Below are 12,430 nucleotides of genomic sequence, written 5' to 3'. Positions count from 1 at the left end.
GGCTGCTGGAATGAATGATCACGCGTGATGGATGAGATTTAATACAGGGGTGCAAAGTGATGTATTATGGTAGGAAGAGTGAGGAGAGGCAGTATAAGCTAAATGGTACAATTTTAAATAGATGCAGGAATGGAGAGATCTCTGGATGAATGTACCGTACATAGATCTTTGAAAGTGGGCAGGGAAGTTGAGAAGCTGTTTTTTTTTAAAAAAAGATCCTCGATTATTAATTAGTGACTTTTTTTATTATTCATAAGATGAGGGTGTCACCAGTTAGGCCAACATTTATTGCTCATCCCTAATTGCCTAGAGGGCAGTTAAGCGTCAACCACATTGCCAGATCAGGTATGGATGGTAGCTTCCTTCCCTAAAAGGATACTAGTGAACCAGATGTGTTTTCCCTGACAATCAGCAATGGATTTGTGATTGTCTTTAGATTCTTCAATTCCAGATTTTTATGGAATTGAAAATCCACCATCACCTGGGGTTCCCAAACATTACCTGGGTCTCTGGATTGACAGTCCAGTGATAAAACCACTGGGCCATTGCACTGCTCCCCCCCCCCCCCCCCTTCACCCCCACCCCTGCAGACTTAGATAAAGATAAGCAAGATATGTTAAACTTTCATGAAACACTTCTAGGTCCCTGCTATAGACTTTGCCTAATTCTGAGCACTGCACCTCAGAAAGAACGTCAAGGTCTTGGAGAGGGTGCAGAAGATTTACTAGAATGGCACCAGGAATGAGGGATTTGCCTAATGAGGCTAGAGAAACTAATGTTGCTGTCCATGGCGCAAGATGGTTAAGAGAAAATTTGATAGTGGTGTCAAAAATCATTAATGGTTTTGGTAGATAAAACAGGGAGAAACTGTTTCTAATGTCCAAACACAACACTGAATAAAAGCGTTTGACAAAATGAGGTGCCTTCATGATTATTTTCCTACTGAGCATGCAGTTATTCTGTAGAACATAAGACTGTTGGAAGTGAAGAAAGTATACCGTTTTGGATACTGTTGGGGAGGACGACTTACCAGGGGTAAGCCATGGGGTACAGGTCTCTGGCACAGAGTCTGTCCCTGTTGCTCAGAAGGGAAGGGGGGAGAGGAGGAGAGCATTAGTCATTGGGGACTCCATAGTTAGGGGGACAGATAGGAGATTCTGTGGGAACAAGAGAGACTCGCGGTTGGTGTGTTGCCTCCCAGGTGCCAGGGTCCGTGATGTCTCGGATTGTGTTTTCGGGATCCTTAAGGGGGAGGGGGAGCAGCCCCAAGTCGTGGTCCAACGACATAGGTAGGAAAAGGGATGGGGACGTAAGGCAGAAATTCAAGGAGCTAGGGTGGAAGCTTAGAGCTAGAACAAACAGAGTTGTTATCTCTGGTTTGTTACCCGTGCCACGTGCTAGCGAAGCGAGGAATAGGGAGAGAGAGCAGTTGAACACGTGGCTACAGGGATGGTGCAGGAGGGAGGGATTCAGATACCTGGATAATTGGGGCTCATTCTGGGGTAGGTGGGACCTCTACAAACGGGATGGTCTACACCTGAACCAGAGGGGTACCAATATCCTGGGGGGGGAATTTGCTAATGCTCTTCGGGAGGGTTTAAACTAATTCAACAGGGGGGTGGGAACCTGAATTGTAGCTCCAGTGTACAGGAGGTTGAGAGTAGTGAGGTCATAAATAAGGTTTCAAGGTCGCAGGAGTGTACCGGCAGGCAGGAAGGTGGTTTGAAGTGTGTCTACTTCAATGCCAGGAGCATCCGGAATAAGGTGGGTGAACTTGCAGCATGGGTTGGTACCTGGGACTTCGATGTTGTGGCCATTTCGGAGACATGGATAGAGCAGGGACAGGAATGGTTGTTGCAGGTTCCGGGGTTTAGATGTTTCAGTAAGATCAGGGAAGGTGGTAAAAGAGGGGGAGGTGTGGCATTGTTAGTCAAGGACAGTATTACGGTGGCAGAAAGGACATTTGATGACAACTCGTCTACTGAGGTAGTATGGGCTGAGGAAAGGAGAGGTCACCCTGATGGGAGTTTTCTATAGGCCTCCAAAAAGTTCCAGAGATGTAGAGGAAAAGATTGCAAAGATGATTCTGGATAGGAGTGAAAGTAACAGGGTAGTTGTTATGGGGGACTTTAACTTTCCAAATAGTGACTGGAAATGCTATAGTTCGAGTACTTCAGATGGGTCAGTTTTTGTCCAATGTGTGCAGGAGGGTTTCCTGACACAGTATGTAGATAGGCCAACAAGAGGCGAGGCCACATTGGATTTGGTACTGGGTAATGAACCAGGCCAGGTGTTAGATTTGGAGGTAGGTGAGCACTTTGGTGATAGTGACCACAATTCGGTTACGTTTACTTTAGCGATGGAAAGGGATCGGTATATAACGCAGGGCAAGAGTTATAGCTGGGGGAAAAGCAATTATGAGGCGATGAGGCAAGATTTAGGATGCATAGGATGGAGAAGGAAACTGCAGGGGCTGGGCACAATTGAAATGTGGAGCTTGTTCAAGGAACAGCTACTGTGTGTCCTTGAGAAGTGTGTACCTGTCAGGCAGGGAGGAAGTGGTCGAGCGAGGGAACCGTGGTTTACTAAAGAAGTTGAATCTCTTGTCAAGAGGAAGAAGGAGGCTTATGTAGAGATGAGGCGTGAAGGCTCAGTTAGGGCGCTTGAGAGTTACAAGTTAGCCAGGAAGGACCTAAAGAGAGAGCTAAGAAGAGCCAGGAGGGGACATGAGAAGTCTTTAGCAGGTAGGATCAAGGAAAACCCTAAAGCTTTCTATAGGTATGTCAGGAATAAAAGAATGACTAGAGTAAGATTGGGGCCGGTCAAGGACAGTAGTGGGAAGTTGTGCGTGGAGTCCGAAGAGATAGGAGAGGTGCTAAATGAATATTTTTCGTCAGTATTCACACAGGAAAAAGACAATGTAGTCGAGGAGAATACTGAGATACAGTCAATTAGACTAGACGGGATTGAGGTTCATAAGGAGGAGGTGTTAGCAATTCTGGAAGGTGTGAAAATAGATAAGTCCCCTGGGCCGGATGGGATTTATCCTAGGATTCTCTGGGAAGCTAGAGAGGAGATTGCAGAGCCTTTGGCTTTGATCTTTATGTCGTCATTGTCTTCAGGAATAGTGCCAGATGACTGGAGACTAGCAAATGTTGTCCCCTTGTTCAAGAAGGGGAGTAGAGACAACCCTGGTAATTATAGACCAGTGAGCCTTACTTCGGTTGTGGGTAAAGTGTTGGAAAGGATTATAAGAGATAGGATTTATAATCATCTAGAAAGGAATAAGTTGATTAGGGATAGTCAACACGGTTTTGTGAAGGGTAGGTCGTGCCTCACAAACCTTATTGAGTTCTTCGAGAAGGTGACCAAACAGGTGGATGAGGGTAAAGCGGTTGATGTGGTGTATTTGGATTTCAGTAAAGCGTTTGATAAGGTTCCCCATGGTAGGCTATTGCAGAAAATACGGAGGCATGGGATTGAGGGTGATTTAGCGGTTTGGATCAGAAATTGGCTAGCTGTAAGAAGACAGAGGGTGGTGGTTGATGGGAAATGTTCATCCTGGAGTTCAGTTACTAGTGGTGTACCTCAAGGATCTGTTTTGGGGCCACTGCTGTTTGTCATTTTTATAAATGACCTGGATGAGGGCGTAGAAGGATGGGTTAGTAAATTTGCGGATGACACCAAAGTTGGTGGAGTTGTGGATAGTGCGGAAGGATGTTGCAGGTTACAGAGGGACATAGATAAGCTACAGAGCTGGGCTGAGAGGTGGCAAATGGAGTTTGATGCGGAAAAGTGTGAGGTGATTCACTTTGAAAGGAGTAACAGGAATACAGAGTACTGGGCTAATGGTAAGATTCTTGGTAGTGTGGATGAGCAGAAAGATCTCAGTGTCCATGTGCATAGATCACTGAAAGTTGCCACCCAGGTTGATAGCGTTGTTAAGAAGGCGTACAGTATGTTAGGTTTTATTGGTAGAGGGATTGAGTTTCGGAGCCATGAGGTCACGTTGCAGCTGTACAAAACTCTGGTGCGGCCGCACTTGGAGTATTGCGTACAGTTCTGGTCACTGCATTATAGGAAGGATGTGGAAGCATTGGAAAGGGTGCAGAGGAGATTTACCAGGATGTTGCCTAGTATGGAGGGACGGTCTTATGAGGAAAGGCTGAGGGACTTGAGGCTGTTTTCGTTAAAGAGAAGAAGGTTAAGAGGTGACTTAATAGAGACATACAAGATGATCGGAGGATTAGATAGCGTGGACAGTGGGAGCCTTTTTCCTCGGATGGTGATGGCTAGCATGAGGGGACATAGCTTTAAATTGAGGGGTGATAGATATAGGACAGACGTCAGAGGTAGGTTCTTTACTCAGAGAGTAGTAAGGGCGTGGAATGCCCTGCCTGCAAAAATAGTAGACTTGCCCACTTTAAGGGCATTTAAATGGTCATTGGATAAACATATGGATGATAATGGAATAGTTTAGGTTAGATGGGCTTCAGATTGGTTTCACAGGTCGGAGCAACATCGAGGGCCGAAGGGCCTGTACTGCGCTGTAATGTTCTATGTTCTATGTTCTATGAATATAACAGTATCCTTTTAACAGGGAATTGAATAAATTCATGAGGCTAAAAATTTTGCAACATTGTGAGGGGAGAGCAAGGAGAGATTTACTGGACACCTCCTTCAAAGAGCTGGACCAAATTGCCGCCTCCTGATTCAACTGCTTAGATTTCATCATCAGTAACAAAATAGATTGGTAGATTGCTGAAGTGCTCAATGCATTTAACTAGTAGGAATCACAAATATGATGTGGTTTACAGTTGTGTAAAAAGAGAAAAAAACCTTGGTGACTGTTTTTGCAAAAAGTTGAAATAAGGCTGAATTCAGGAAGATGATGAGTTAACTAGTTGAGTAGAAAATACTAGGTACACAGGATCAGCAACATGGTGTTTTGTAAAAAGTGAGAATACGTGACAAAAAATGGCAACAGCTTCAAGTTTCAGGGTGGTACAATAAATAAAGGTAAGAAACAAAGTCAAATTGAGGGAGGTTGTTTACAGCTCCTTTGGATGCATTTGAAGTAAGAGATTTCAAGTAAGGAAAACACGTGATAATTACAAGATATTCACAAAATATTGTAAGAACTGGACAAAGTCCATGCCCATAATAGCAGTATGCATTATTAAAAAGAAATAAAGAATTATACTTTGAGTTAACTTCAGGCTGAAGTATTTGTATATATTGGAATGTGATTAAGCTTTTGACAAGATATATTTGAGGGATAACACTACTAACTTGATTGAAATGGAATCTTGCCTGACAGCTAAGTAACTGATCATTGACTTGTACCAGAAAGCTCACTCAGACCATTGCAAGTTTGTGCGTACAGGGATATTCAAGGCCAACTTGAACTAGGTCTTTGTACTTCATTTCTGTTGGCCAAATAATTGGGATGAAGGAGAAAGGGCGCAAGAATCTGCTTTATGTAAAAGAAGATGGACCTGCATAGTCAATCAAATAGCAATTTCACATTGCAAACACAATCTTTTCGTTTTTGTAGGGGAAAGAAATTCTAGAGTGTCCACCTGCAGCTACTGCAACACAAGATATAATGGAACAGATTGGTGAGTCAGAGTAAATACCACTAATTAGACCTTCCAACATGGTGTAATGTACTGATAATGAATGACTTAAAAATACATGGAACTCTTGAATTGAACTCGTTAGCAATTTACTTTGGTGCATCATATATCAGAATATGTGATTATTTGGGAGACTGAATACAGTTTTTTTTTAATGTCTTATCAGAGCAAGCTGTCCAGGAGACATTAGATCATAACAAGGAGCGGTCAGAATTTGTTCGAGTCAGGCAGGCCGCACCTGCTCCACGGTTTGAAATTCTGCATAGGTAAAGGACTACAACTCACATTCGCTTGCATTTTGCTCCCTTATCATGTTAAAGTTTTGGTCATGTTGTAATTTGATTTTTCCCTGTTTGCTGTCGTTAAAGTTCTGTAACCTGGTACTTTGCACGTCATAACTACTCACTGGTAATTTTCCATGGAAATAGGAGCAGATGTCCTTTTGGTCCATCAAAACTGCTCTGCCATTTAGAGATAGTAGGAACTGCAGATGCTGGAGAATCTGAGATACCAAGGTGTAGAGCTGGATGAACACAGCAGGCCAAGCAGCATCAGAGGAGCAGGAAGGCTGACGTTTCGGGCCTAGACCCTTCTTTTCTGACCCTCCTCTGATGCTGCTTGGCCTGCTGTGTTCATCCAGCTCTATACCTCGGTGCTCTGCCATTTAGGCAGATTTTGGCTGATTATTTACCTCTAGCATTTTTCCCTACTTATCCCCAAATCCTTTGATGTAGAAGAAGGGTAATACCCAAAACGTTGATTGTTCCTTTCCTCCAGATGCTGCCTGGCCTGCTGTGTTCTTCCAGGCTCCTGTTTGCCTACCTTGGATTCCAGCATCTGCAGTTATTTTGTCCCTTGATGTAATTATTATCCAGAAATCGTAACAATTTCTGTTTTGAATATGTTCAATTATTGAGATTCCACAGCCCTCTGGGATTTAAAATCCCAAAGGTTCTCCATTCTAAGTGAAGAAATTCCTTCACCATCTTAAATAGCCTGCCTCTTATTTTAAGACAATTTCCTGGTTTTATATTCACCAGGTAGTGGAAGCATACTACCCACATCTACCATATCATGCCCATTCCTTGCGTGTGGCTCTCCCTAAAAGTGTCATTCCATCCTATTGAATACTACTTGTGAAATCATATTTATAAACAAAATATTTGACTTCATTAGATGTAAAGGTATTTTCATACCCCTGAAGTTTCCTTTCAGAGGGTAAATCCAAACCTGTCATCTCCTATGTTTTGCTGGAGTCATCTTCCTAAGTTAGTTGACTGTGGTCAGCTCATGGAGTCTTCAACAGTGAAATCTGTTTTTTCCAACCGTCAGAATTTCTGGCAGAATGAAATGTTTTGTTTTCATTTTCCTTCTGTCTAATACCTGTGAAAAATGATCTCTTATGAAACAGAAAGGTAATAATTAAATGTTTGGTGTCTCAAATGAAGAATTGAAGTTTGAAGCACAAGAAGATACTAGATATGCTTCTGTAATTTAGGATTTTGTTGAAGCACTGTAAATCCAGTTTGTGTTCTGTTTATTACAGGGATGATATGCTGCAGAACAAAAACCCGCATTCCTCCGAGTAGATTTGGCTCAGTCTGAGGTAAATGCTAATACAAAACAGACATTCAAAGACAAGATTTCCAGCTCGACCCTCTCCATTACTGAGAATCTAGCAACATTTGCGGAATCCCCACAGTGTGGAGGCACGCCATTCGACTCATTGGGTCCACACTGACCCCCAGAGCATTCCACCCATTCCCTCCCCCCTACCCTATCCTTGTAACTGTGCATTTCCCATGGTTAATCCACCTAACCTGCACATCTTTGAACTGTGGGAGGAAACCGGAGCACCCAGAGAAAACTATGCAGACACGAGAATGTGCAAATTCCATATAGTTGCCCGAGAATGGAATCAAACCCATATTCCTGGCACTGTGAGACAGAAATGCTAACCACTGAGCCACCGTGCCACCCTCTGCTCACCCATGCCGCCCAGCATTATCCAGAGGAAATTCAGAGGTTCTTTCTGAGCCAGTATTCAAAGGCTGAATTGGCTAAACTTAAGTAAAAGTATAGTGCATTTCCTATAACGCCATCATGTAATTGGCCTCTGTTCATGGAAAGTTTTTCATACAAAAACCAGCTGTTGAGCCTTTTGAACCAGTTAGTTCTACTTCAGAAGCTCCCTCCTGTATATCCATGTTGCTGCTCATTTCTGAATCTTTGCTGTTCTACTTTAAGCAAATATTTCCTTGTAAAGGAATTTATTGACTTCAGTAACAATTGTGGCAGAGAATTATAACCACTGTTTAACTTTACCTTTTCTGGGTTATTTCTTGGGTCTGGGGCTAGTTGAATCTCACGCCCTTATGATTGGCCTAACTGAAAAGAAAAATGCTTACATTTATAGACTTCAGAATGTACGTAGTGCAATGTTGTCACTATAGTAATGTAACTGATTTGTACACTCCAGGTCCCACAATAAACTGAGATAATGAGCACATGATCTGATTTAGTGACATTGGTTGAGGGGTAAATGTTGACTAAGGTGCTGTGGAGAATTCCCTTTCCGTCTTCAAAGTGAGATTTTGCAACACTAAAGATGAAGTGCTTGCTGCATCTGATTTCATTTTCTATGTTATCCCTCAGTCCAATTGGAGTGCCAGTGGATCTTGAGTCCAAAAACTTCCAATCAGATGAGTGTTACCACTGAATCATGACTGACACACCGAGCTGAAAATAACTTGGTCTACAGTGACTACAGCCAAACCTACGAGCTTTAGATCTGTATGCGTTAACACTACAGATGAAAGTGCCTTTTCTAATTTGTAGGGAGGGGGAGGGGATTGTAACTATGGCTAATAATGATAAGTGTACATGTATTTGAATCTGACCATTTTACGGATTGGATCCGAATGCAAGGATCTATTTGTGCCCATGACCAAGTGGTGTATGATAAAGAAGTTCAGTCACACTAAAACTAATCACCAATCTGCTTTTTCCCTTTAGGTGGCTTTCACGCTGTTGCTTCAACTTCTTGAGTGACCTTCAGTCTTTTGAGGGCTCTGAATGGGCATGTTGTTGTCTTGCTTAACCCTTCCAAACTTCATAGCTGCTGGTGGATTTGGGTCACTTGTCTATTTTAATTGAAAATATTACAATTGAAAACAAAAACATGCATCTTTAAATTGTTTGCTAGGATAATTCATATTTTATTTGATGCATCTTTGAACAGTCTGGACCTTCAGCAAGCTTGTGACTGCACTCCACGTGAAGATTATCCGCAAGTCTCACACCAGGATCTCTCTTCTGGGAGCACCTGTTGTAGAATTTTGATTCATTTCAATTTGAAAATATTAAGGAATTGCATAACTATTGCTTTGTTTGCAATATAGCACTTAGCAACACCACAGGTGAAGCACTTGCTGTATATGGTTTCCTTTTCTATCCTATCTCCCATTCTTTATGAAATGCTGCAAAATAAGTTGTAATCCACACATTAGCTTTGACCCATGTAGTGTGATTTTGTTTTAAACTTCTAGCATCTGAAACTCTTCAAATTGTGCTAACATCTTTGTTAAATAGAGTAAGTTTATGGAGGTTGAAGATTAGCATCAGTTGGAATTCCTCTCCCATGTTGCAGCAGCCTTCTGCAAATACCCAGCACAGTGCCATACAGCAAGTTCCAGCGTGCTTCAGCTAATTTGAATGCTGAAATTTTGCTTTCAACAATTTAAAGATGTACAGTTAGCCACAGATTTAATGATGGTGGCAAAACATTCTAGCAGACATTGCACAGCTTTCAGCTATCTTATTATAGTTTGTTCCAGAACTGCCCGGTAATTTTCCTCAACAGTCCTCAGTGCTGCAAGCCTGAACTTGTTCCTTTCTCATTGTCTTTTTACACCACCAATGACTTGATACTCACGGGAAAATCAAATGCTCAAGTCAGGCCCTATGGGTTTGTTTGGTCCAGTGCTGATTCCATTATTAGGAAATGAATGGTTCCAACAAACTAAGCACCCATTCCGGTCACCTTGGGTTGCACAACCAAGTCTACTGTTCACCCCACCACACTGATTCAGTAATGCACAGTATTCCCCTCTGTGGGGTGTGTGCTACCCATATCACAGGCATATCATGATCAGTAGAGAAACAGCGTGGGAGAATTTTCTGACTTTACAAGACACTCACTAAAAAGATTTAGCCTTACATTTCTACTAAAATATTTTGACCGTATTGAAAAAAATTATAGACCTAACCCAACTGAATAGCTAATATTCAGTGCCGAGCCTCATTACCTTCGGATTCTACAACATACCAGCCATTTTGATCAGAAGCCAGGAGGTGTCATTCGTGATGTTGGAGCAGCCAATAAAGGAGAAATGATAAAAAAATAAATTCATACCTTGAAATAAATGTTCCTAATCTGATCTTTGTTTTTCCTTCACACTGTCGAAGTAAGGAATTAATAATTAGATGATCAGGATTACATAAATAATAGCAAAGTTATTCTACCTACCTTGCTGAGTCAGACCCCAAAATGCTGATCATACAGTGGCTGAATGAACATTCCAGCTTTTGTTGATCTGTGCTGCAATTGCTGATCTCATTTCCAACATGTATATGGTGGAGGAAATTCAGGTAGAAGCTGTATTTTGGGTGCATTTAAAACGCTGTACCAGAGTTCTTGCACCTTTTATCCTTTCCATAGTCTGTTCACTGAGTCTCTATGGCATTTGTCATATGACAAAAAGGCAAAGCAGATCAGTTTTCCAGGTTAATACTTGATGTATACACAGAGAGACATGGGATCAGTTGAGGATTCCTGACATGCATCTGAATCGCATCAAACACAGATTTGCAGCTAGGCAGTAAAACTTTAAAGTTTTGTTTTATTCCATTCCACTGACTATCAGCTGCTCATGATTTACAGTGTCAGACTATTGTGCATTCACCATTACAAGGTACCAGCTGGAGGTTTGACGTGCTGCTGTACTGAGTCACAGCTGTATCATCCAGTTGCAACTCCTGGGCATCTTGATGATCTTTGTCAACCTCTTTGTCAGCTTCTTTCTTTGTCAATTTCTGTAGTATATATATATTAAGAGAAAGGTAGATGCCAAGAATGAGAATTGCACCTTGGAATTGAGAGAGAAAAAGTTAGAAGTTTTTTGTTTGTGGTTACAGTGCATAAAAAATTGTGCCGTCTTAAAGCTCCAAGGCCTTCTTGAAGGAGTTAAGATTGGAAAAGTTTCCTTTGGTTCCCTAGTTGAATATGTGCCTGGTACATGAGAGAGCTCAATAAATAGTTTTTGTAGCTGAGTGAAGGAGGAGTTAAGTTAGGTATGTTTTAATTGGTATTAGAGGTGCTGTATGGCTTTAGTGAAAGGTGGTGTGTTGGTGTTCCATCTAATCCAGAGAACATTGTGTAAGCTGATTGTCACTTCAAATGAATGAAGGGTGTAGTCATGCCTGCAGTGTCGGAGGGAAATGTATGCTGTTTGTTATTGTACCTGCTCTATGGAACCTGTTGTAGTACTGAACAAAAACAGAAGTTGCTGGAAAAGTGCAGCAGGTCTGGCAGCATCAGTGAAGAAAAATTCAGTTCATGGCTTGGGTTCGGTGACCGTTCCTCAGAGCTGATGGTAGCTTCCCCAGCACCTTTGTCAACAGGGCCCTAAACCAGGTCTGACCCATCTCCCGCACTTCTGCCGTCACCCCATCTCTTCCCTCCTGCAACAATAGGGTTCTCCTAGTTCTTACCTACCATCCTACCAGCATCCACATCTAGAAGATCATCAGACAACATTTCCGCCACCTCCAGTGAGATGCCACCACCAGACACACATTCCCCTTCCCTCCCTTGTCCACCTTCCATAGGGACCATTCATAAGAACTAGGAGCAGGAGTAGGCCATCTGGCCCCTCAAGCCTGCCCTGCCATTTAATAAGATCATGGCTGATCTTTGAGACTCAGCTCCATTTACCTGCCCACTCACCATAACCCTTAATTCCCTCCGGGACACCCTGGTTGACTCTTCCTTCACTCCCAATGTCCCCCTAGAACCCAATGGCACCTTCCTTTGCAACTGGCGAAGGTGTAACACCTACCCATTTACCTCATCCCTCCCCACTATCCAGAAGCCCAAACACACCTTCCAGGTGAAGCAACAGTTCACCTGCATTTCCCAGAATCTTGTCTACTGCATTTGTGGCTCTCAATGTGGTCTCTATATTGGGGAAATGAAGCGTAGACTGGGAGATGACTTTGCAGAACATTTACATGCTGCTCGCAAAAAAGACCCAGATCTTCCATAAAAACTGAAAGATCTGCAAATGCTGTAAATTGGGAACAAAAACAAAGTTGCTGGAAAAGCTGAGATAACAAGTTGTAAAGCTGGATGAACACAGCAGGCCAAGCAGCATCATAGGAGCAGGAAGGCTGACGTTTCGGGCCTAGACCCTTCATCAGAAATGGGGGAGGGGAAGGGGGTTCTGAAATAAATAGGGAGAGAGGGGGAGGTGGAGAGAAGATGGATAGAGGAGAAGATAGATGGAGAGGAAACAGACAGGTCAAAGAGGCGGGGATGGAGCCAGTAAAGGTCAGTGTAGGTGGGGAGACAGGGAGGAGATAGGTCAGTCCAGGGAGAACGGACAGGTCAAGGGGGCGGGATGAGATTAGTAGGTAGGAAATGGGGGTGTGGCTTGAGGTGGGAGGAGGGGATAGATGGGAGGAAGAACAGGTTAGGGAGGCGGGGACGAGCTGGGCTGGTTTTGGGATGC

The 12,430-nt window shown here is 42.9% G+C and overlaps 1 protein-coding gene across 2 annotated transcripts in view; it reads left to right on the top strand.

Annotated features, from left to right (window-relative positions):
- LOC109932336 overlaps positions 1-10,061 on the top strand; it is a 46,869-nt gene extending 36,808 nt beyond the window's left edge. For both annotated transcript variants that reach the window (XM_048609261.1, XM_020531566.2), the window contains 4 exons: positions 5,558-5,621; positions 5,806-5,905; positions 7,186-7,245; positions 8,655-10,061. In XM_048609261.1, the coding sequence (XP_048465218.1) occupies positions 5,558-5,621; positions 5,806-5,905; positions 7,186-7,228 (207 nt within the window). In that variant the 3' untranslated portion in view covers positions 7,229-7,245; positions 8,655-10,061. The remainder of the gene's footprint in view (positions 1-5,557; positions 5,622-5,805; positions 5,906-7,185; positions 7,246-8,654) is intronic.
- The last annotated feature ends 2,369 nt before the right edge of the window (positions 10,062-12,430 follow it).

Source organism: Rhincodon typus, chromosome 21, assembly GCF_021869965.1.
Source record: "Rhincodon typus isolate 14 chromosome 21, sRhiTyp1.1, whole genome shotgun sequence".
Classification (NCBI taxonomy): domain Eukaryota; kingdom Metazoa; phylum Chordata; class Chondrichthyes; order Orectolobiformes; family Rhincodontidae; genus Rhincodon; species Rhincodon typus.
Note: the sequence above shows the minus strand (reverse complement) of the source record. Positions and strands in the feature narration are given on the sequence as shown.